Genomic DNA, 24291 nt, shown 5'->3' with positions numbered 1-24291 from the left:
TATACTCTCGGCATTGGTATTATATGTAAAAACAGCCGGGTTCGATGTCAAAAAAAAGTCATCGTCAAATGCCGTCCTCGCGACAGCCAATCATCGCCAGATAGCGCAACTAACAGTTCACAACAATCGTAGACGTTCCAAATTGTTTCCGACCGTCAAGTTCTGCGCGCAGTGCGCGCTAAAATCTTCAATTCAAACTGTGAACATCAGATCTCGGCGGAAAGTTTGACCTTCCTATATTAGTTACGGCGATTTTTGAGCCGAAAACTTTTCTGCATATAGAGTAAAGTTGTTCGCTTTTACATGTTTCTTCTTTAAGGTGCTATTCGAAAAATTTGTGACAAATACTGAAAAAAAATTGTAAAAGCTGAAGGAAGTAGGAAAATATTAAGAGATCGCTACCAATTGTTGAAATGTTTTTTATTTATTTTTATGCATATACTGTACACCTTACGGACTTATATATATGTATGTGCACATAAAAGTAAATAAAAAATATTTTAATAATTGGTAGCTACTTCTAAATATTTTCACTTATCGGCACCTTAGCAAAAAAAGTTAAAAAATGAACCACCCTAATATAGAGAGACAGTTTTCTAGTCACAACTACAACTGTGACCGTCCGAATTTAGAACAAACTCCCCCCAAACCGATGCTTAAACTTTTTTATTTTACTCCTTTTTTCGCCCCGGTTGAAGCTTGGATATAAATAAAATCAGCAGTGTATTTTCTCGCTTTATTATCAGCGTTCGGTTTATTGTGATTGAACGCTGCACAGCTATAGCGTATTTCTCGCTATTTTTCAACGTAACATTGTTTGCACTACAGGCGTTCACTTACATTCAACTTCGTGTTTCCGTGTGAGTATACAAAAAGAGTGATCTCAGCTTTGGCGTATTTATTGTTCATTTTGTTTGAGACGGTAAAACTTTCCGCGAGTTTCACTGTTGAGCACATGAATTATAAGTGATGAACAAAAGATACGATATTGAAGCAAACCTCATAGGTCATGATAATTGTATGGTTACAAGATTTTTATTAATTTATTCTTAGAAAATGTAATTCTAAACTTACGTGTTATATAGAAATTACACAATACTAAATAGCAAACGGAACACATAATGATAACATAATAATAGGTATTATTGATCTCACCTACCATACTTACAAGTTTATAGTAATACATAAATAATTAAACTCTGTTAATATTTTACAAACAATGAGCCAAGAATAATAGCAGAATCGTGCTGAAGCTGGCAAGTACAGTAATGCTTCCAGAGCCGGTACAGCTCTCGTAATGAGCGAAAAGCTCTTTGTACGCTAGGACTGTTTTGAGCGTTGAGTTCGTGGTCTCGAGGCCAGTTGTTGAATCCTTGAATAAAAGATTCTTTGTACCATTAAACGGACCGTAAACGTCGATCGGTCTCAGTGTTTCCACGCGATATCCCAGCCAATCCTCAATTTTCAACAGCGCCAAAACTGTATCCGTTGTATTTATCGCAGATGCGTTCTTTCGTCCCATCACCTACAACAATATATCGTGCGTTGAGTCGGTAAGAATTGCATACGATTTTGCATAATTGAAACCGAGTATAATTTCATCTTTACCTCACTGTCGATGGTAATGGAAAGCGCGCACTGTTCGTCAACCTGAAAACCTGTGTACGAAGACAAGCTACCGTTTCTGCACAATACTCGGTATTGCGACGCATTTATAACTCCGGCTGCAATGTCGTCTGCAAACAAGGAAGCATAAAAACGTTTGAGACGTTGCTGATCATTAATCCGACGTTGTGCAAAAATTTCAATTCTCTCGAGTATGGCACGAACGGTATACCGTAAATATTGTACGCCCGTCTTTTCAAACGTATAACAGGTATACTATTCACTCAACGACGAACTTACCGCGCAAGTTCAAATACTCTATGAAAGCTACGTCGCCAGCACCGCTCTTGAGGCATTCAAGGGCCCCTTTGTCTCCGTAATAAATATTGCTGTGATTTGCTGAACAGGATGAGTTGTTGGCTTCGACCGGGCAAAGAGAGCATAGCTTTGACGATGTGGTTCCAGTGGTGCTGTTCTGATGATTTCCATCACCGAATCCCGGTGCACAAGCGCTGGACAGAAGGCTCGTCACTTGTGTTACCACGTCGCAGGAGTTAGATATGACGTTGTTCAGACGAGCAGCGTTGACAAAACTAAGCCAAGCGATACCTCCGAACTCGGGGAAACAGGCTGAGCGGGACTTCAAGGTAGCAAAACTTGATACGTTGTAAGTGGTACCCTCGCGAACAACCGCTATCACCACGCTGTTCCTGTCGTTTTCCGTCTCGGTGTACATGACCGTCGACAAATTGAAAACCCTGGAGTAAAACGCGGTCTTAAATTTCTGTACCGCAGAATCGGACTAGACGTTGGAAAGAAACGAGAAATGTGCGCGGGTAAGGATTGATCATCGAATTGGGTAAAATTACTTACTGTCTCGCGAAATGACCATAGTTTGAATCAATCGTGATGATATCCGCGCTGTCGCCTGCTATGTCACGGAGGCATTCAAAAGTAGAATTGGCCGGTTTGCAGGATACGTCTGGTTGGATACCGTGAGTAGAAACTGCTTTGGCTATCCAATTGCACTTGTTGTTTTCCTCGGTGTTTACCGTGCACCATCGAATGTTACTACCGCAACCCGACGTTGCAGTCGCAAGTTCTCTTCCGTCCGAAAGGTATGCCGTCAGACTTTTCAGTTCGGGTAAATATTGAACCACGGTCTCTTTCTCAAGAATCGACTTCAAAGCCGCAGTCCAGTCTTGGACAGCTGAATCCGTCGATAGCCAACCCTTCAGCTTCTCCTGGAGCGCGGCTGCAATGTCGCTGAAATTCAAACCAACAATGCATGGTGTCGAATTGTTTTTTTCATCTAATGCTTTCAAGGTATTAGTAGAACTCATAGTTCTGTAGAAAACGATCCAAATCGAAGCATTCTTACTTTCGGGCCAAAATCATCTGCCAAGGTTGCTTGAGCCAGCTGCAAGGATCTGTAGAGTTCAATTGGTCCAGGCTACCATTCGTGCATAAAAATCGATACGAATTCAAGATTGAAGTGTTTGTGTTCGCGTTAGTGCTCGAAACGGGATTGTTGATCTAGAATCCATGAATAAACCTGATATATCAAAATCCATAAGGGGAGCATGGAATAGTTCCTTGATTATTTGTGTTTAGCGACGACTTCAAAATACGTACGTCAAAGTATTGCTGGACGTAACTCAGGGCAACGTAGGCCACCTTTCCTTTGCCTCCAAGTAAACAGTTCAGCGCACCAATATGTCCATGGTTATCGGTGTTGGCGTATTGACAAGCCGTCGAATTGTCGCAAGCTGCGCAGAGCTCTGGATATTTTTGTTCTGGAAATGTCGAAGTAAAACGCAAATTGATTAGAATGTAGAATGTATAATAGGTGCTCTTTGCAGTACCCTCGATGTAACTTTTTCGCACAGTCGCGTGATTATGAATGAGGTACGAATTGAGGAACGTTGCAGTTAGTTTTCTAATAATAAAATCATAATCGGTAAAGTGAAAATTTGAACCAGCAGCGAAGAGAGCTTGAAAATAGAATATTCGAAATACGAAAAAATATGATTACTCAATGCTGCGTCGTGCGATGACTCTGAAACCCAATTTCCCGGTCTGCAAGCTTTTCCAAAGTAATTCTTCAGGTTTGCAGCTTCATTCTCAGCGGTTGTTAGGCTTGAGTCGCAGGTCTGATTGTAAAGCTTTTTTTCGAACCACTTGAGGATATTGTCGTTCCATAGTTGCGTCTTGCTGAAGCCCGGGTGGCAGAAACCGCCTTGTTTCAGATTATCCAAGTTCCCCGCAGTGAAATTGCTCGGAACAACAGCTACAGTTTTGAACTCGTGGGTTTCTGAAAGTAACGGACATTGAATAAGCTCGTCACTTGATTTGGAAAAAAAAGTATGCCGACGTGGTCTTTTAAGACAATAATTAATACCGTTAACTCTTTCCGGGTGCTTCAACTGAGCAATAACTTGCGAATCCGATGGATAAAAGTTATAAGCAAGCAAAGCTTCCTCGGCAGTGAAAATCCCGAAATCAACCTCTCCGCGGTTTAATTTTATCGCACACTCCGAGCTGTCCTCCACAATAACGCATGATACTTGACTTTCGCCTCTCTGGAGTGAAACACAAGTAACTGGATTGATAGCTGAAGTAGCGCAAAGTTTGTCTGAAAAGATGAACGATGATGTTCAAATAATTAGTTTTGCTACAGACGCAACAATTTCCTATCTTATAGTGATACTTTGATGCTAAGGAGAAAAGTAAACGTAAAATTGGCGAAGCGGATATTCTACGTAAATAATGAGAGCTTCGATCCTTCAATGCCACGTTTGACAGCATGCAGGGATTTTATTAAAAATTAGGGCGTCGTCATGGCAGCGGAGATAAGCATTAGGAATATTATCTTCTTTAATACGTGAGAGATACGGATGCTTACATATCTATATATACATGTATAGGGGTATCACTACCTATACGTGCTCTACCGTTCACTTATATACAACTAATATGCCCCTGTACCAAACTGTGCGAAAATTCTAGTCGAACTTTTCGTGCGGTGTACGAAATTATTTCTAGTTTAAGAACTTTTATACAATTTCATTGAAGGTGTTCACGAGTAATGCACCGTAATTTTGTTTCTATTCAACTGCAGTGATGAATTACAAGGATTGAACCTGGGAATGACTTACTGCAAAATTAGCAAAAGCTATAAATTAAGATGCAAAAACTGAAATTTCAATGTCGTGTATTTTTCAGTGCAGCAAATCTGTAAAGATGCCATCGAGTAGATTGGCTCCTCATTCAGCGCGTGATTTTGTCACCTGATTAAATACGTGAAGTGATAAGGAGTAATTTATGTACCAATTAAATGTCGCTTCTGACGTACGTTGAATGTTTATTTTTGTATTTTGTAAAGTAGCTATTCATCTTGCCTAGATATATATAAGTTGGAGAAAGATGCAGATACCAATTAAGGAAGAATTACCAAGTCGACTATTCAAGTCTGAGAAGAAAATCACGTAACATTGTAGATCCGATAGAACTTTGACTATTTGTTCCTAATCGCTATGCCACGATCAATTTGATATCCGTGAGCCTAAAAGCGGTCAGGCTAGTTTATCTTTGGGTCAAGTTATAAATTTATCGTGTATGAAATCTGTGCAGGATTATGAGAAATCGATGGATTTTTTCATTGCGTCTACACTTTTTACACCTTACGCTGCTTCATATTCCCGGGCTACCTGGCTTTTCGCCGTTCAGATTAAAAAATACTTTGACATTGAACTCGCTATTGTGCGGATATTGAAATTCACAACTATACTTGTCGAAAGAATTTGCATGAAACTCTCAATGAATTGCCTTCATGTTTGCAAGTAGATTTAGCCAGTTGTATAGATTGAGTGATATTCATTAGCACAATTTGTCGAAAAATCTGGGTATCAGAAATTCCACCATCTTTTAAAGGCTATAATCTTTCTTTCCGATGAAAGATATTACGTGATTCAGGTTTCGTTGAAAGAGCAATTCGTTCACGCATCTCGCATCTGACTAGCTAAGAATAGGTGATAAAAAAAAAAAAAAAAATTACTGCGTTGCGTTTAAAAGATCAACAATTTTTACTGCCGTGTATGTTTGAAAATCAATTCAACCGAAAATACATTACTTCTGTGCCGAAACAATAGCGGCAAACTTGCATAGTGCACATTGCGTTTTAAGTCTAGACCATGCAGCGTATTTTATTATTGTACACACGATGTTGATGTAACTTCCATTGTGGCATTATTACTGATTGTTATTGTTCTCACCGGGTCCGGCGTCTCAAGTCTCCGTATTGTAACAATGATAATAACACAAGTATCTGTGCCTTAATTCAACGAGTTACGCAAGATATAGTCATCATTTATCGATATAGATTATACTGCCAATGCGATGTTATAGCTGAAATTGATAAAACGCGGCTCCGTGTAATTGTTAATTAACGTTACACGGTGCATGTGTAAATGAGGTATGTAGCTCAAGGTTCTTGCTCTTGTATTCTATAGTATTAACAAAATCCTCCTTACCGGTATTATCCATACTGAATTTCATCCACTATAAACAATCCCTAAAACAACAAATGAAATCAAAGGATCCCGTCTTCAACCCCCTGGATTATAACAAGACGAACCTGCATTCGATGACTATACAGACACTCGTGTTACTAATTGACAGAAATTTCGAAAGATTTAGCGTTAAGTAAAGCAGTGAAATTCTCACTTCACGTTCACGTCGGAATTAGGCAAATAAATAGCAAGGACGAGCCTTGAAAAAAAAAGTCGAAGACGATAAATTGAGACGAAATTACAGCCATACATGTCAGTCACATTTGGCCATGCCAATTCCCTCAGTTATCCTCTAATTTTTCGTTATACGATGTACGTAATGTTACTGACTCACATTTTTCTTGTGCTGCGACAGCGCCGAGGAACAGAAACACGAGGTACACAGCCCTCATCCTATGCTTAACTGGATATAAAAAATGCCGAAAGTCTTTCAGGCGGAGTTAAACGCGATCCGCAACGAAAATCGGGCGTTTTTGCCGCTGACCAGTCGAAAACTAGGTGTGCCGAGGTACCTCTTCCTTTTAGATAAACTAATGATAACGTGGCTCACACTCCCGAGCAACAGGCGCGTACGTAACTCGCCGCGTGAAACATACCTACCTACCTACCTACCTACCTGTACATCGATACAGATAAAGCTTCACGTTACGATTCGCGCTCGCGATATTATACAGGCGTACAAAACGCAGATACGCGGCCCCTATTTCTCACAAAATCGTTCCTAGAAACCTCGATTTGACGAGGCGTTTTTCCTTTGAAAAACGATGACGCCTTACAGACCCTTGCTTCACCGTTTAACTCGGATTTTTCATCTTCACCAATCGCCGTAATCTCGGCACCGACTGATAATCGTATGGATGTGTATTTCTGACATTACAATATTTGGCCTGTCGGCGTTGAAATTTTATTTTATCGTTATTATTACCGCACACTCGGTATACGTTGAGACCTTTGACGACTAATTGGCAACAGCTGGATTATCCAGAACACATTTATGAACTGTAGAGAAGAAAATGAGATCATGTAGTCTTTAACTTCCACTTTACTAGTCGAATTGTCCTCCAGTTTACACATGAGTAAAAAATTATAAAATTCCATGACGGGTATCTAATTTACCTTCTCATGTAATGCAAATTCCAATTAAAGAACAATTTTCAGTGTTTCCTAAATCGCTCGGCATTATTCTTGATAAGCTGTCTGCAAATAGGACTTATAACTTGATATCTGTGATTTAGCACCAATGATGATGATAAGGAATCATCTTGATATTTTCCTATAACGTTCTTTTCATTGCCGGCTACTTTTCTGCAGACAAAAGGAAAGTCTATTTGTCACTTCAATTTCGAGATCGTTAGTCTGCCTGTTACATTTGTTTGAAGGAAGGTTTTTAGATGACAATGTGTTTATTCTATTCGTACGGAGAAAGATAAGAATAGTCAACCAGGCGCGGAAAGATCTTGCTGAATTTTATCTGAGTTCCATATTTATTTTCTGGTTTTCCGGGGATTGTAGATGACGATAAAAAATTATATTATGTTCCTTTGTTTTTGTACTTAGAATTTTATTTGACAAACGTTTTTTTGCATAATCATCGAAGCGGGCTAATTTTATTCGCAATTGAATAAACGTTTCACATTATCGAACCACACCGATCACAGGAAAACCCATCGTTTTAATACTTTACTATATCACCAACTCCACAAAGTGTCTGGACACTCGACACGGAAATGTGACGTGATAATAAGCGGCATACTTTTGCATTATATACTGAACAAAAGCACAATTTTCCGTGAAAGCGACGATTAGTCTCGTCTGAATATAATGCCAAAGAACAACCAAGTTTCCATTAGATTTTCAACGGGTCGCGCGTTGACTACATCCGACATATTATACGTACCAGTACGCTGTAACGCCAGAAATAGATATATATAAAGCCAGCAGTAACCGCGGCTTGTTTTCAAATCAATCAAAAATGTTGCGCGTTCTGCTGGCCATTTCTACCTGCTCTGTATCTTCTGGTAAGATATCACGAATTATTATTAAGCAAGGAAACCTACAATTCCAAATTAGACGCAACGCTAAATCGTTTGTACGTTGTGTACATACGCATTGAATATAGATGAGGAAGGTTATCGAAATAACCTCGGTGCATACTTAGACTGGCATCTACATGCGACATGTTCTATAGGGCATAAGATAATGTTTAGTGCCGTCCGTTCGAACCGATTCTTTGGACAGATGCACGTACGTCTCGAGCAACTGTGTCAATATTTAATGTTAATGGTATCGCCGTAAATTCGTGACGTCATTCATCCCCGTTTAAGCTTATAACGCGGTGAAGGAAGTGCCGGAAGGACCCTCGTCATTCGTCTGCGTTGATGGATCCGAAATTCTTCTCGCCCGAGTCTGCGATGGAAAACCTGATTGCCATGACGTTTCCGATGAAACTCGAAAACTTTGTCGTCACGTCGTGTAAGAATTTCACCAATTGATAAATACAAGTTCTAAATTTTGAATGCCGTATAATTTAGCACGCAATCGACCGTTGTGCTCCGCCCAAAGAATTTTGCAAAAATGCTAAATCTTTCAAAACAATTAGAAAAGGTAAAAATACCGACAAACAAAATATTGCTGTCTTTGTCACACGGTTTTTTCTGGCCATGTATTCATTTTTACCGTTTGAAAAATTCTGAGCGTTCGGTGCAGATGTCCAATCTCCACCTTCCGGTGTGCCTACGGAGCATGTATACCCCGGGGATCTCGATGTGATGGGATTGAAAATTGTGCGGACGGTAGCGACGAGACGCGCTGCAACGTAGCCGAAATTTGCACCGATCGTGAGTTTCAATGCGTCGATTCTCCCGAGTGCATTCCGCTAAAAGATATTTGCAACGGCTATTCGGACTGTCGGGATGGCAGCGACGAGAACGCCACAACTTGTCTCGGCCATCCGTGCCCATCGCACACCTATCACTGCTCTTACGGTGGATGCGTTCACCAGGAAGTCATGTGCGACGGTACCAAGGACTGCATCGATGCGACTGACGAAGACCCGGCTACTTGCAGAGCGATGAATTGCCGCGGCTCCGAATGCAAGGGATATAAGTGCAGGTACAGGAATCTCATTGGAATCCATCGATTGAAGTTTGCACAAACTTCCAATTAAGCCTTTGAGTAGGAATACAAGACCGGTTCTGGATACATATTCCCATACCGACATTTACCGACACTTAGCCAAAACACAAACCTTTTTCTGGGATATTCGACGGTGGCGAATATCCCCACTCTGGCTGACTTGAATTCTAGAAAAAGGTTTGTGCCTTGGCTAAGTGTCGGTAAATGTCGATATGGGAATCTGTATTCAGAACCGGCATTGTATACCTACTCTGTTCTCAATCTCTTCTACCGACAGCGACCAAGAATTCACCTGCGGAAGCGGTGGGCAGTGCATACCTAATAATAAAGTGTGCGACGGAAGTCACCAGTGTAGGGATGGTTCGGATGAAGACATCGAACGGTGCAGCATGCACACGTAGGTATCTATCCGCAGCCGAGCTGTTGGGGTTTCAGTATTGACAAGTTCCGACTTCCAAAGTACTTTTGACACCGTAAATATCCATCTGGTCAGGTGCCTACCAGGGTTCTTCCGGTGTTCCTACGGTGGTTGCATACCGGAGAGCAAAAAGTGTAACTTCGAGCAAAACTGTCACGATTGGAGCGACGAAGACGAGAAAATATGCGGCGTCAGTTTGCCGGAAGGAGCTTGCCGCTTGCCACCTACGAAACCTGGAACCCACTACAGAGTTTCAGGCTGTCCGGACTGTCGACCAGGCGAAGTTGTCGCGGAATTAACGAAGCTCGAATACTTCTGCGACATCGAAGGATCCCTCGAAGGCCCCGGCACAGTCTTCTGCGAAGACAACGAATGGACACCTTCGATCCCAACGTGTCCCACGGGTCAGCTTTTCTTCATTTTATATCACTCCTGCGGGCATATTATCGCGGATGAATAGTAGTCGGAATTTTTCAGAAAGTGGGAGTATAACTTGCCCACCTTTAGCTGCGCCTGGTGCGGTTAAAAGGTGCGAAGTGAAATGGGGTCCTCGTGAAGGATGGATACCTTGCGATCGTTACGTTCCTGTAGGCACTCAGGCTTTCTTGGAATGTCCAATTTACTACGAACCCGAAGCCGGAGCATCTCACGCTACGTGTTTGCATGACGGGACATGGAGTCGAAAGCATCTTAGCTGTAAACCGGAGTGCGGAAATCGAGATCTGTCGGGTAAAATTTTTCAGGCGAACAATTAATGATCAATCCTCACAGCTCGGCTCAATGGCTTTTCGGTATTTCATTCCCATGGTATTTTCAGTTCTGCCATTGATAGTTAACGGATGGGAGGCGTCTTTGAGCGATCATCTTCCGTGGCATGCTGCATTATTTTCATTCGAGAATGGAAAGCCGAGTTTTTTCTGCGGCGGAACTCTGATCGCGGAACGTTTGGTTCTCACGGCTGGCCATTGCGTGTGGCAAAGCGATGTTGATCTCTTGAAAGTCGTCCTCTGTGGTTTCTCGAGCGATTTCGATGGCCAAGGAGAAGATACGCAGGTCTTCGATGTAGAAAATATCGAATTGCAGTATTCCTATCAGGACCGCGAAGGAAACTACGGCTCGGACCTTGCTATATTGGTCCTGAAAAAACCGGTGGTAATTAATTCGTGCGTCAAACCAGTCTGCATTGATTGGACCGATGCCAATGACGTGGTACAAAGAGACGGTGCTATTGGACTGGTGATCGGTGAGTTTACGAGCAAACGAAAGCTCTGATAAAATGTTCGGAGTTTCGTCACTGAAATGGGCGCGAGATTTTTTCGAGTCAATCGACGGTTGAAGTTCGTTTCAAGACATAATCAATCTTCGTAAATCAGTTTGAACGCGAACTTCCTCAAAAATGAAATTACCTTAGTTATGAAAACAATCGGAGGAGTATGAAAGTGGAGCTTAGTCCTTATTTATATTGCAGGCATGGGAATAACCGAAAACGACACGTTCGGTGCATCGCTTAGGATGGCGTCCGTGGAGATAGTTTCAAACGAAAAGTGTTACCAAAAGCAAAAGAGGGATTTCCGGAAGTACATAACGTACACATCGTTCTGTGCGGGATGGGGAAACGGAACGGGGGTCTGCAACGGGGATAGCGGCGGCGGTTTGTTTCTTCCTAAGCCAAATTCTACGCGCTGGGAAATACACGGCGTTGTTTCCATCAGCCCGAGACGTTTAGGGACCAGCTTTTGCGATCCAAATTATTACACCATATTCACAAAGGTGACCGTCTTTTCTTCGCCACGACAATTCATCAATTTGCTCTGAGATTATGGGAATAATCGCTATCTTTGTTTTATCATTTTTTGATTTTCTTTAGGTTTCGGCCTACGCTACGTGGATTAAAAAATATATTGACAATACACCTGTGATTGGTCCATCCAATTTATCAGACTTTCCGAATCATGATACGATTGGATAGTATCCTTCTATTTTCGAGAAATCATTTCTGGAGTCCTATCTCGACAGTGAAAAAGTATATGTTACATTGAACGAACCATTTTTGTAGTTACTCTTATTGTTAGTTACGTCTATAAATATCGAATTATGTATGACTCAAATGAGGGAAATTATTATGCAAACAATAATTCGACATAACATCTTTTGTTTAGTCTTCATTTCCTCTTTTTTTTTTTTGAACTTGCGTGTAAATAATAATTGACGTATGATAATTATTTTTTAAATATTTTTTCTCACTTCAAAAACAAGCTATAACATCAACAACCGTAACAACCAAGATTATCAGATATCTATTTATATATTAATATTTCAATTATTTTAAACGTTCCAAATTTTTTCTTATGTGCATATTTATATTGTGTATCATGTACATGCGTGCTTACTGTCCCGACTCACAGTTTATCAATTATTATTTATTAATTGAAAAAAAATATCGAAAGTAACATGCTTCAATTATTACGTGCAAGTTAACCATATGAAACGCTGGAAAACAATTTTCACTTGGTAAAAAGAAATGAAGCATATCTACTTGAAAAATCGGCCCCGATTAGTTCGGCGATAAGAAATATTTATTAACGCAAAGAAACTGTTAATAGATAGGATAGTGGAATCTGTAGGAAGAAAGTGAGTAAGTAAAACTAAAATCAATCTCAGACAGACTGACCGACAAGATATATCGCGATGTATTTGGGTAAAAAAAAAGTTCTCAAGTGACGTCTTGACAAAGTTATCACAAATTTTAAACCACTAAAAAAATGTAAACAATAATAATAATCATAATCATAATAATAATAGTAGTAGTAGTAGTAGTAGTAATAAAAACAATAGTAATAATAATAATGAAATAAGGAAGGAAATATATTCACTGTAATTACACAGCACCAAATAATCCACTTAATAATCGTTTTCCTTAGTCTGTTTGGCAAGTAAAAGTTTAAATGGTAAATTAATTAACAACATGATGCATTCGTGAAAATATGAAGAGAATATCGGATTCCCTGCGTCATTTAATCACTCCATATTCTGTCTCAATTTTGCTAATCATTACTACATGTGATGAAAAATGTATTTATTGTGTGTTTTATTGCATATTGCAACTAAATTATTTAATGTAATATGGGAGAATGATTCTGTACTTGTATCAATCATAGAGAAAAATACAACGCATAGCTCTATAGCAGCTAAGAAACTCCTCACAGTACTGGTTTGCTTCCAACATTAAATAATTCTAATCCAAATGGATGAATTGATTATTTATCCAAGTGTGAATTTAAAATTCGCAAGAATTTCAATTCTGTGTTTTTCCTTCCAATAAATAGAATCAAAGTATTCTTATACGTTTTTTTTTTTAATGTTAATAGCGCATAAAACTATTTCGAAATTAATCGTTGATATTTCGGTCCAATCAGTAATTTAGCTAACGCGTAATAATTTATATACGAAGAAATGTAAAACACGTGTACATGTCGGTCATATTTTTCAAAATATATTAATTTAAAGTTTGGTAAAAGTGTATAAAATTTTTCCTATCGTTATATTTACGAAAAATATAATCAAAGGTCGCGTAAATAAGATCCTTTTACTTGGGAGAAAAAATGAGGCGCGACCACGTTTAAAATACAAGATGAATAACATCCGATCGTCACACCTAGGTTTATGAATTTCGTATATTACACATAGATAATAAAAGTCGAAGGTTATATTCATATCTATATATGAGTATATTCCTTTTTTTTTCGCTTTTTTTGACTTCGCGAGATTTATCAATCTCCTAAATTGTGCAAGCAAAACTGAGAATACGAATAATGATATAATACTTTCGAAAAGAAAGTATAATTAGTAGTATCACGTATACTCGTATGTAAGTGTGTATGTAATATTTGTATATGTGGCTGCAGGCTACACTGTGTTCAATTTATTTCATACTATATATATATATATATATATATTTAAGGATCTATTTCTTTTCATATTTTTTTTGTTTGTTACAATAATATGTTCATAATAATATTAATAGTAGTAATAGTAGTAGTAGTAGTAGTAATAATAATAATAATAATAACGACTATGCACTCTTACACGATATTATTTAATGATATCTTCATTTACATCATTCACAAAGTTCACAGCAGACTGACTTTGTGTATATAGTCCGTTGTGTAGTCCAGTTAACGTTACATATCAAGTTCTGAACGTAAATTTGTGTAACTCCGGCTCCTAATGCTCAAACTCTCATTGTCAGAATCACCCGCCACTGCACACTATTCCAGCATTGCCACAAACAGGTTTTAAGGCCGCGGTCCACACTTACACTACACTCTTTGTGGCCAATACAAAACTTTGATATAGGGCATGTATGTTATATTGGAATAAAAAGGACGAAAACTAGTAGCACATTCCAATGTACGGAAGCATACCAACTATGCATCAATTAACATCCATATTACTTTAATCATACCTACGAGTTGACTGCCACATGGCTCTGTATTCTCAATCGTGTTTCAGTAGTTTCTTTTCTTCGTCATTAATATACGATCCGTTCTTTCATTCCATTCTCTCTGCTTCTATGTCAAGCTAACTAATACACATTCGTTTTAAAGTAATGAAATACATTGAAAGCGCTTGTTTTATCGAAGTGCACTGAATTTAAAAACCAAATCTCACATTTTTTCTGCAGTCAATATAGTTATCCAAATTTTTCATCCAAAATATTTCGTAGCATTTATGTATTATTATCTTTGTGATCAAACTTTACATTTTTTTAACGAATAATTTTGCAATTTATTATCGCACAAACAGTTTTAGAGAAGTTATTGATTTATTTGATTAGTAATCACTCAGGATAGCGCCAATTTTACTGAAATAAAGTTCCCCGACTTTTCACGAATTACTAAATTCCATGACTAATCTCAGTCTGTCGCCACCCTGTCACTGAGTTACGGGTGGTAACACAGCGCTTATATAAACAATGTTTATACGCAATGCTGAATGTACATAGGCACTATAGGCAAAGTTAAAAAAAAGTCAAAGAATATTACTCAATTGTCAAAGACGTCAATTTACATTTATAAAATTTAGATCACTGTCTCACCACATTCATGTACGTTTACATTTCAAATGATTTGATCAATTTTCTGTAGTTTAGAAGCATAAAAATAACTCATTCAATCTGTCAGACGACGTAATAAAACATACTTAGAAGAAACAGAAGGTAGCTACTGTTTTAACGTGTCCTGTCGAACCATGGATATGGATGTGTAAAAAAAAAAAATTACGTTACGCGCCGAATTTAAATACCAAAATAGCATTAGAAGAGATAGGTGGAAACAATTACAACGGATTACTTGAAATTAAAATTCACTGGATATATGTGTATGTATCTGTCTATAGTATTGTTATTATCCCACCACTGAGCTTGATAAAACGGCACGCTACATTCAGTGACCGGAAATTAAAAATTCAGACGTGAATTGAAATAGGATGCCAACTCGCAGAGAGCCATTGTAAGATCGCAGTATTAATACACCGTTACTATACTTATTATGTATATATCTAAAACGAAAATACCATCACAATTCATAGTTACACTCACACACACGCACAGTCAAGCATTTGGCGGGTAAAAATTTTGTCACACCGGTCATAACCTAGGTGACCGAGCCACTACGAAGTCATCATATCACTGACTGAATTTGCAGACATATTGGGACCCTTGAGAAAGTCGTTTATATCTCTCCTGAACATTGATAGATTCTGTGTAAACCTGAGAACCAAAAAGTCACAAAAGCGTTATGTAAATAAGAAGAGTCGAATCGATACTACAGACTTTTTTCTATAAATACGTCAGACACTGAAAACCAAAAGATTCACCTGTCTCTATTTTTGGTCAGTAGATTTCTCTCGATACCATCCATTAGGTTTTCGAACCACTGCGCCATGGCACCTTGTTTGTCAACCGGTTGACTCCTGATTATGTTCTGTCGCAATTGGTTGAAATACTGAAAACAAAGTATACGATTTTCACCTTCTTCTATGATATAAAGCCAATAGGGCATCACTAGAGGAGCAAACGGTAGTTTACAAATTTTATAGAAAGGTATTTTTACCTCTTCGTTTAAGAGTATTAAACCCAAGAGGGGTCTGGACATACTCCATTGGTTTCTACAATCTTCAAACATTATCACGTTCAATACTGTGCTCAGTATTTGCTGAAGAATTCCGGGGTGCTGTTCCAAAACTTGTAAAAACAATTCGCCCCCACCTGGTACCGAGGCACTTTTTTTCCCAGGGTAAACGCCGGCTGCAATAAAAAAGCATTTTCGGAACAACTATTTGCGGAGAGTTTAACTGGAAGAAGCCAGTGATTGGCAACAAAAGCAAATTTGTATTCATTCTCTTGAATAATAAGTTTATGCTGGAGTGTCAAGTTGTATTTTCCTTCAAATAAGTTTCCCCTTACCTTTTTGATACAGCTGTTTGAACAAGTATGACACAATGTGATCTAGCGTTGCGCAGCAACCAGTGCAAACCATAGTGTCTGTAACACAAGCAAATCTCTTCTATCAGACAAGTGTGATAAACGGATAAATAGTTTAGCGGCATACGCATCAAAAGATACAATTGATACCTTGATAAAATAATGAAAACAATGATCACAAAGCATATAAGCACCTACCTTTAACAATTTTTCACAACGAAAATCCAATTAATGAAAATACTTGTTATTCATGTAGATACAGGACGAAAAGAGTACAATTAGAATTTCTGGTGATCCATAGCATACGCGTGTGAAAGTGTATTGGTAAATTTATAACTCCGTATAACGATTAGCGTTCACTGAGATAAGCCCTTTAATTTTGTAATCAATGCTTGTGATCGTTCTCTTTGAAAGCCTGAATTTCCGACTACAAAGGCGGAATCCATGATATAAATTATTTTTTCGATTGAATTACGTAGACGGAAAGGCAAACTTTTAACATGTCAACTTGGATACGGTTATTCCATGCTCTTTTCGTTAGTAAATTAGTGGTCGAGGCTACTAGGATAAAAAAAAAAGAAAGAATAACAAAATTGGAGAAAACATGTAAATTAAAAATATTAATGAAATTTCCAGCTGTGCGGCTGACTACATGTGCTAGACCCAGTGTTCTTTCGCAATATATACGATAATTTTCTTCAACTCATTCCACAGTATACTGATAACATATGATTAACATTAATGTGACAGATATAATGCTTTAAAAGAAATAATATCTGGCATTTCTAAGCGTTAGATTTTAATAATGCTTCTCGAAGCAGCAGTGTTCATAAATTTTTTGGTGAAATAAAAAGGGTCTAGTTTCTACACGCTCCAATCCTCTCTCAGTGCCAACGGTTTTAAAGTAATTAATTTCATTCGTTTGAATCGATTATGGAGCAGTGACTTTAAGCATCCGTTCGAAAATGATGTTTCCTGTTTGGTCAAAATTATTATTGCTTGTTGCCAACAACTATAATACCCAGATGCAAGTCCACATTCCAAGCGACAATGCAAAAGCACATGACATACGCTTTAGACAAACGATTTTTCCAATAATTAGTATCTACTTTATACTCCTAGCCAAAAACTCTTGAATAAATAAAAGTTTTATTAAATAGGACTGGAATCCTGTCTAAGGTAGACTCTTATTGATAGCACCATGAGTTCACGGCATCGAGGATTTAGAGAGAGTAGCAATAAGGTATGATCAGCCGCACAGACCTGTGTAGGAGTCTTTTAGCGCACCTAGTGCCGTAAGGCCTTCGCTGATCGATGATAAGATGTACAGGAATACCCTGGGCTCCAGTGTTGACAAAAAAGCCATATGATCCTGCGCCAGGCATTCGAGGAGCACATAATATGTAGCCGATAGTTTAGGGTAGTCCTGGAATGAAAAATCGTAGGTGTGAAATTTAATAATTAAAATAACGTCAGTCTTGGCATTGGATTTCATAGCAAGAAATCTTCAATAACATCGTTTCGAATCACTGAACATTTTTGGTCATAGAAATAAGATTGTTTCATAAAATACTCACCAACAAATCGCTTTGCGGTATGCTAAGTAATAGTTTGACGAATGTATTGAGGGCATTGTCAAGGGCTTCGTCGCCGTACAATCTAAACACTCCGAAGTTAACGTAACTTCCACACAAAGCTGCTTTCAGCATACTGAAGCAAATACTTATTCCTTTGAGCTTCAACGGGTAAATCTGATCTTTTGGTACTTCGACATTCAATATGTGGTTACCGTAACTACATATAACTTTGCTAGCTTCACGGAAAAGCAATATACCATTTGGCGACGATACATCAAACTGTAGTCGCTGGGTTCTATTTTGTACTAACTCAGCAAACAGCTTCAGGACCGGCGTGGTCACTTGCGGTTCGTGATGCCATAACTCTACTGCATGTAGTAATATTGGTGTGTAATTCGGATAACTGAATTTTCGTTGAGAAAAATATCAAGTTTCATTTCTGTTAGGGATTAGAATGTGAGAAGGATGACCATAAACTAAACAAAGATGTTCAATAATGGAGTAGAAATGCAAAGAAGGATACATCCAATCAAATAACATCATGTACGAAGGTTTTGTGTTAAAGGCATAAGCAAGACCGCGAAGATCTCTGGCGAGCCCAATTAGTGCCTTTTTGGCTTCCTCAGCAGCAAATAATGGAGTGTCTGCAGCACCCATGAGTCGACCGAGGCTCTCAAGTGCAGCTGTGATAGTTTTTTTTTTTTACAGTAATTTTTAATTCGGAAGTAAAATACTATTGAAATATAGACTGGACTGTACAGCTTAATATAGACGTTTTGACATTATTCTGATACCTGTGAGTGGTAGCATGAAAGTATGAAACCTTTCTTCATCCTCTCCCAGATCGACCATTAGCAATCTACCGAGGGAAGTGTAAAACATTGATCTACATCGCATTTCAGAAACAGCGACACTGTTTCCTAAAAATGGAAAATGTTCACTCTGAAAAAGTAACGGAAAATAGATTAGTAATGCAAAAGATGACCACATAATTCAAAGGGTGTTTGTCGTTCATATGATGCATGTTTTACCATGGCTTTTACCTAGCATGAAGAATAAGCTCATTGGTATGAAAAAGTTTATTCTTACCGTGTGATTATTCAGCATAAATTGAACCTCTTCCAATTTAACCAGTTTCCTTACACAACTGTATCCTACCGAGAGGTCGTTAAGAAGCTGCAAGGTCTTAGAAATAATTTGTTCACTTCGTCCCCAGTACTTTAAATTTGTTATTCTGTAACGAAAATAGTATATCGTGGAAAGATAAGCGCTGCGTTCTGTTGGAAAATTGACAAAGCACAGAGTGATAACTACTCACATTTTTCTAATGAATACACTAAGAACCATGGCCTCGTCATTAAGCCCCAAAACATCTGACAGTCTTCTATAAACTTTGGAATTTTTCTGTACTTGATCACCTACGTATATTTTTCTAAACTGTTCAAAGAAACTGAGCATAGCTAGCTCTAGTTTTTCGCAGCCACCCTGCGCCAGTCTAGAATCGGTCAAGTTCATGAGCTGAAGAACTCTGCATACCAGTTCTCCATCCATTGCGTCATGTTCATCGTTACTGTGGAATGACACCCGTCCTCCAATAGCACTACCTATACCATTGTTATGAGTTTATGTACTAGCACGTTCATAGACAAATGATTTTGCAGGAACATGTATATCAAGAGACCAATTTGTACACGATGAGATGCTGAATTTGATATATTAATATTATTATTACTATTAATTGCATTCAACAGCAAGGTAAAGCTAAGCTGTGCTAAATATGTATGATAATCCTTCAACTAAGACCTGACTGATGTGAATCTTACCGATAATATAGACAAGCCACGTGAGCTGTCCCTCTTGTATCGTGATCTCAATCTGTTGAGTAGGCGAAGCTGTTTGAGCCATGAGTTCTTGATAGGTTCTTGCTGCTTGATCGAACAACTGGACCAAAAGGGTGCAGGTCTTTTGGTATTCACATCTCCCGATTACAGATAATTGCTCGAGCTGCTGCTGCACCATTCCTAAATCATCGAGCGGATCCTCTAATCCTTCTCTAACTACTACGGCTACAGATTCTAATCTCGAGGTGATGTAAGCGTTTGAGACTTCTGGAGTGTAGGTTTCTAGCAGGTGAGGTTCCGTCGCTTTGACATAAGGTACCGAAGCTACCATTCTTTGCCAAAGACTCAAAAGATAGTGAACACTGTTAGGTGCAAATTGCCACATTTGCAGGCTTTGTACGGTAAACTTAGCTATCAGTTGTATAGCTTCTGGGTAGTTCTCTACCATTACCAATTCTCCGAGTTGATAGTTGCTTTTCAAACGGGCTAGTAATCTACAGAATTCGTGATAGTTTTCTGGGTCACTCAATCCCTGTGGATTTTGTAAAATATGCTTCACTCCATTTACCAGATGCGTCAAGAACTTGGCTCTCTCGGTGTTTGAGAACAGACTCCTTCTCACCGATGCTATTTGTACCAGGCACGAAAGTGCCAGCGAAGATAAAGTGTTGGGTAGACTGTGGTAGAGATCAAAAAATAACTTTAATGTCGTGAAATCTAAAAACGCCGGCCTCCAACTGGTCGGTATTTGAACAGTACAAAGATCATCGGAACTTTCGTCGGTTGATGTTCCGATAAAATCGAACGTCAAGCAATTCTGTGCAAGCCTTAGAAGTTGTGTCATCAAACCGTGCTGTGATAGGAAAAATACTCAATATTAGAGAGAAACTGAATCTAGAAACGATGTCAATGCTAAGTTCAATTTTTATGTACCTGTGCTTCATCACTGAAATTCAAACTTTTACAATTTTCACGGGCAGTGCTCAGTAATGAGCAGGAGAGCCGGAAGATTTCAAATAGCTGAGAATCTCTGAAGCTGCTGGCTATTTTACGATGTTTTGTAAATGACCGATTCACATCTACTTCGGATATTTGATTCATTTCACAGGTCAACTGCGAAAGCAGTTGCACTCCTATCATACAATGCTCTACTGACCCCTAGATGATGAAACATTCAAATAGTTCACTTAGTCCAAAGGAATGAGTCGGTAGTTCAAGTCCAAGGTAAAAATTATGAATAGAACAAACCTGGAGAAATTTTGTAATATCAGTAACAACATTCCTAAACACATATTCCTCTTTATCAGAGTCAAACCATCCGAGCTTTGATATCCTGGCAAACAGGGTGACCAGAGCTTGTATAACAAAATTAGGTAGCTTGGGTTGGGTTGCCAAGTAGTTGAGAACATAATTTCCTGAAAGAAAAGCCCGTCGTTTTGTCAAATAGGTTTTTCCTCAAATGATTTATCACTCTACTCACGTATGTCCAGTCTGTGCTGCAAACTGAGCCCCTGTGACGGTCGCGATACCAATTTAGCCAGAGTCGTAGCAGCCAATAATTGAGCATAGGCTGAATCCCCGCGATCTAGGAGCAGCTGACACTTAGTCAAGGTATCGGGCGCGTTTTGAAAACCGACTAAAGCCTTTTCTGCCTCTGCACGATGTCCCGAGTCGTGGGACTCGTACAGCTGTTTGCACAGCAACTCCAGCTGCCGTACTTCCTGTACGTGATTCATTCTTATGATGATCTTAAGCAATCTTGGATCGTTTGTTAATTTGATAAGGTATCATATTTTCACTCGTTGTCGGTTGTTTGTGTTTATAAATGACGTTTATTAAATCGTCATCTTTAGTTAATTTATGTTGTTATTTAGTATACTTTAGCAGTTGCATGGGGGCGGGTAGAGGTAAACATCACCAATTTAAGATCCCCAACTTTTGTTTATTGTCTACATCAACAGTCATTAATTAATATATGAAATTTATGTAGTTTATCAACGTGTCTAGTATTCAAACCTTCAGGCTTCGGTTTTTATACGTTCACTAACATTTTTAGACTGTGCAATTCAGGCATGGAGACTGTGTGGTCACAGGCCCATTTCCATTTTATGTATTCTGGAAAATGCTTATTATTGAACACACAATTCAGTACAAAAACGTTAAAAAGCAATTCTCCAATTACTAATGTACTCATTGATGCATGCCGAATAGAAATAATAATAAACATACAGGTTAAATTATCCTCAGTGAAAACGTGAAAATATTAATAATTTTTACGTGATAAATTGTGAAATTTGTCACAAATGCATTATATTCCGGTTATGCTTTTTCCGAATATATTTGAATTTAAATTTACTTTGATTGTTACAACTAGTTTATTATGATATACCCGCAAGTTCAATCGAACAATGTAAATTCAGCTAGAAGAGCAATTATCAATCAACATTTCATGACAAAAAAATGCCGCTAAACAAACTGTAAACAACAACTTGATACAAATCGCTCCTCTAACAGTATGCTCTATTGAAAGTCGATAAAATTTAGGACCGATTGTGCCGAAACACCGAATTCTGTCCCTTCTAGACAAAGGTTAGTGAAAATTTTCGCTTCTTCGTAAACGGTGTTTCTAGGTTATGACTGTTTTACGTTCACCAGCGATAGTAGGTAATATTTTGAAACAAAAGAAAACAAACATTGCATAGGCCGCCGTTTAAGTGCAGACGAGCTTCTGTTGATTAGTGTGTAATAAAAGGTGATTGCAGACTGGAGAGCACAAGGATCGTTGAAAGGGATTATATGCCACCTTTCGGTCGTAAAAGATTCTATCGATTAAACATTGTTTGATTGTTTAAAAGAGGAATTTCAACGCTGTTAATATCGCAACGATACCGTATCTCACGCGACGCGTTGTCACCGACGGTCTTTTAACGCTTTGCTATACAATGTTTTGATTGACACTGCACTGGGTTGGGGCTCGACTTGCGTCCGGCTAAACCAGTCGACAGAGTTTCATCAATTACGCACAATTTACGGTGTAAAAAACATTTCGATTACGGTCCGCGGTCGGTTCTCTTTTACCAACGATTAACAACTCGACGTCTGGCGCGTGTATTTATCGCAACGATTTGTCAACTTATTGCATAGTAGCGCCAGCCAGTTTATATATTTTGATTGAGAACTCACCTGTTCATCCGCCATTTTTCCAGCTTTGCATTTCTACTACTGAAAGGCTCGATCACATGCGACGATAAACCCGAAGTACGGGGGATGCCGCGAGCGAGCGTCCGAGCGTTAGTCTTCGGTAAACGCACGAGAGCTTCGCTAGCCCGCTCTTCTCTTCCCCTCGGATTCGTTCTCTGGAACAAACTGGCAGCGACACCTTTGCACGGTAAGCCTTACAAGGGTAAATTTACGCTTTTGCAAATTCTTCCTATTCGTGTTTATTGTATGAAAAATTGAAACGTACGTGTAGACGAACGTCGTTTACAAATTTATAGGCATAATAAGTCCTCCGGTCATCGTCGTCTAGAGGACATGGTTCAGGGTGAGTTTTAAATTTCTTTCGAAAAAAATCGAAGTCAACGGTCCGTTTGAATTTCATTGGACAATAACGACGAGAATAACGATTGCGTCGCAAATTTTCTCATCACCTAATGAGATAAAACAATATGAGTCTTGTCGACCTTGACGCAGGGTCGATTTTTTTGCTGTCCATATCCAAACGACGATCAATTTTTTTTAAATGTCTCCTTGCTCGAAATCAGTTTGATTCGTACTTGGCTCAAAAATGAAAAAAAAATGTAATAAATACGAGAAGGGAGTATGACCACGGGTTCTTACAGTAATTTGGTAAAGCTTTGTGCCAGATAGTAATTCGCTGACAATCGGTGTTCATGTATTCCCTTATAAATAACGTAGTGAGAACCCGCAGCGCAACTCTGTTTATTCGAGAGTTAAGTATTTGAAGTAACAAGTTTACTTACAAAATACTACATAGGTGGAGCACGATGCTATTATTTTCTTTTCGGTAAAAATAACGATGATATCTTGATTCTTATGAAAAATGAAATTATTTCATATTTGTATTTACACAGGATAACTCAAAGACGTGACAAATTAAATTCCGTATTCAGGAAAAATATTGTAAAATCTAAAATCAAAATTTGATCCAATACTAGATATATTCGTAAAGGTTGCTTGAAATATTGTAAAAATAATTTATGAATTTTTATAAGGTGTAAAACAAACTGGTACAGTTTTTTCGTTTAATCATCACTGCTTCGAAATTTCGCGAGGTATCGAAATTAATCGTTGTTAGCCTGTATAATTTATCAGTCATAGAATTCAAGCTCTGAAAAGTTGAAATCAAAGCGTTTTAGGTACGTCCTGAAAGTTTTTAAACCACTTATTATTCGATGCTTTCAATTATTCATCAGTTGTGTTTGCATGACTTGAAAAAGTTATCAAAAAGTGACGAATATATTTATTTATGCACGTATCAATGTACGTATTTCTATGAATAATAGAGTACAGAACACAAGACGAGACAAAGCGATACAATCAAGTCTTATAAACGTTTGACAACTTATTAATTTTCTCCGACATCAGCGTTAAAGCGACAATGCTTTATTATTAAAAATTTTAACACGAGTATTCTAAA

The 24291-nt window shown here is 38.5% G+C and overlaps 3 protein-coding genes across 10 annotated transcripts; 1 reads left to right on the top strand and 2 right to left on the bottom strand.

Moving 5' to 3' along the window:
* Positions 1 to 724: 724 nt before the first annotated feature.
* Positions 725 to 6756, bottom strand: LOC124307446 (transferrin-like). Its single transcript, XM_046769095.1, has 9 exons — positions 6511 to 6756; positions 4007 to 4240; positions 3641 to 3919; positions 3241 to 3401; positions 2987 to 3141; positions 2479 to 2871; positions 1906 to 2363; positions 1609 to 1736; positions 725 to 1525 (listed from the first exon to the last, which is right to left on the bottom strand). Exons 1-9 carry the CDS (start codon positions 6566 to 6568, stop codon positions 1211 to 1213), a joined length of 2181 nt encoding a protein of 726 aa, XP_046625051.1. The 5' UTR covers positions 6569 to 6756; the 3' UTR covers positions 725 to 1210.
* Positions 6757 to 8032: 1276 nt separating this feature from the next.
* Positions 8033 to 12878, top strand: LOC124307447 (modular serine protease-like). Its single transcript, XM_046769096.1, has 9 exons — positions 8033 to 8194; positions 8501 to 8648; positions 8883 to 9287; positions 9589 to 9708; positions 9805 to 10133; positions 10207 to 10458; positions 10547 to 10972; positions 11198 to 11499; positions 11597 to 12878. The coding sequence occupies exons 1-9, from the start codon at positions 8149 to 8151 to the stop codon at positions 11696 to 11698; spliced, it is 2130 nt and encodes a 709-aa protein (XP_046625052.1). The 5' UTR covers positions 8033 to 8148; the 3' UTR covers positions 11699 to 12878.
* A 928-nt stretch (positions 12879 to 13806) lies between these two features.
* LOC124307445 (exportin-7) lies at positions 13807 to 22954 on the bottom strand. Of its 8 annotated transcripts, none has more exons than XM_046769086.1 (15): positions 22815 to 22954; positions 21112 to 21746; positions 20880 to 21046; positions 20565 to 20789; positions 19614 to 20484; positions 19109 to 19400; positions 18880 to 19024; positions 18585 to 18732; positions 18314 to 18473; positions 17791 to 18193; positions 17477 to 17639; positions 16196 to 16273; positions 15843 to 16036; positions 15607 to 15734; positions 13807 to 15499 (listed from the first exon to the last, which is right to left on the bottom strand). In XM_046769086.1, the coding sequence occupies exons 2-15, from the start codon at positions 21365 to 21367 to the stop codon at positions 15400 to 15402; spliced, it is 3330 nt and encodes a 1109-aa protein (XP_046625042.1). In that variant the 5' UTR covers positions 21368 to 21746; positions 22815 to 22954; the 3' UTR covers positions 13807 to 15399. The 8 variants fall into 8 exon arrangements, with proteins under 8 accessions (XP_046625042.1, XP_046625043.1, XP_046625047.1 ...); XM_046769087.1 differs by having other exon boundaries at positions 21112 to 21352; positions 22815 to 22940; XM_046769091.1 differs by having other exon boundaries at positions 19109 to 19394; positions 21112 to 21352; positions 22815 to 22939.
* Positions 22955 to 24291: the final 1337 nt, after the last annotated feature.

Source organism: Neodiprion virginianus, chromosome 6, assembly GCF_021901495.1.
Source record: "Neodiprion virginianus isolate iyNeoVirg1 chromosome 6, iyNeoVirg1.1, whole genome shotgun sequence".
Classification (NCBI taxonomy): domain Eukaryota; kingdom Metazoa; phylum Arthropoda; class Insecta; order Hymenoptera; family Diprionidae; genus Neodiprion; species Neodiprion virginianus.
The sequence above is the reverse complement of the archived record's forward strand: the minus strand, read 5'-3'. Positions and strand labels throughout refer to the sequence as shown.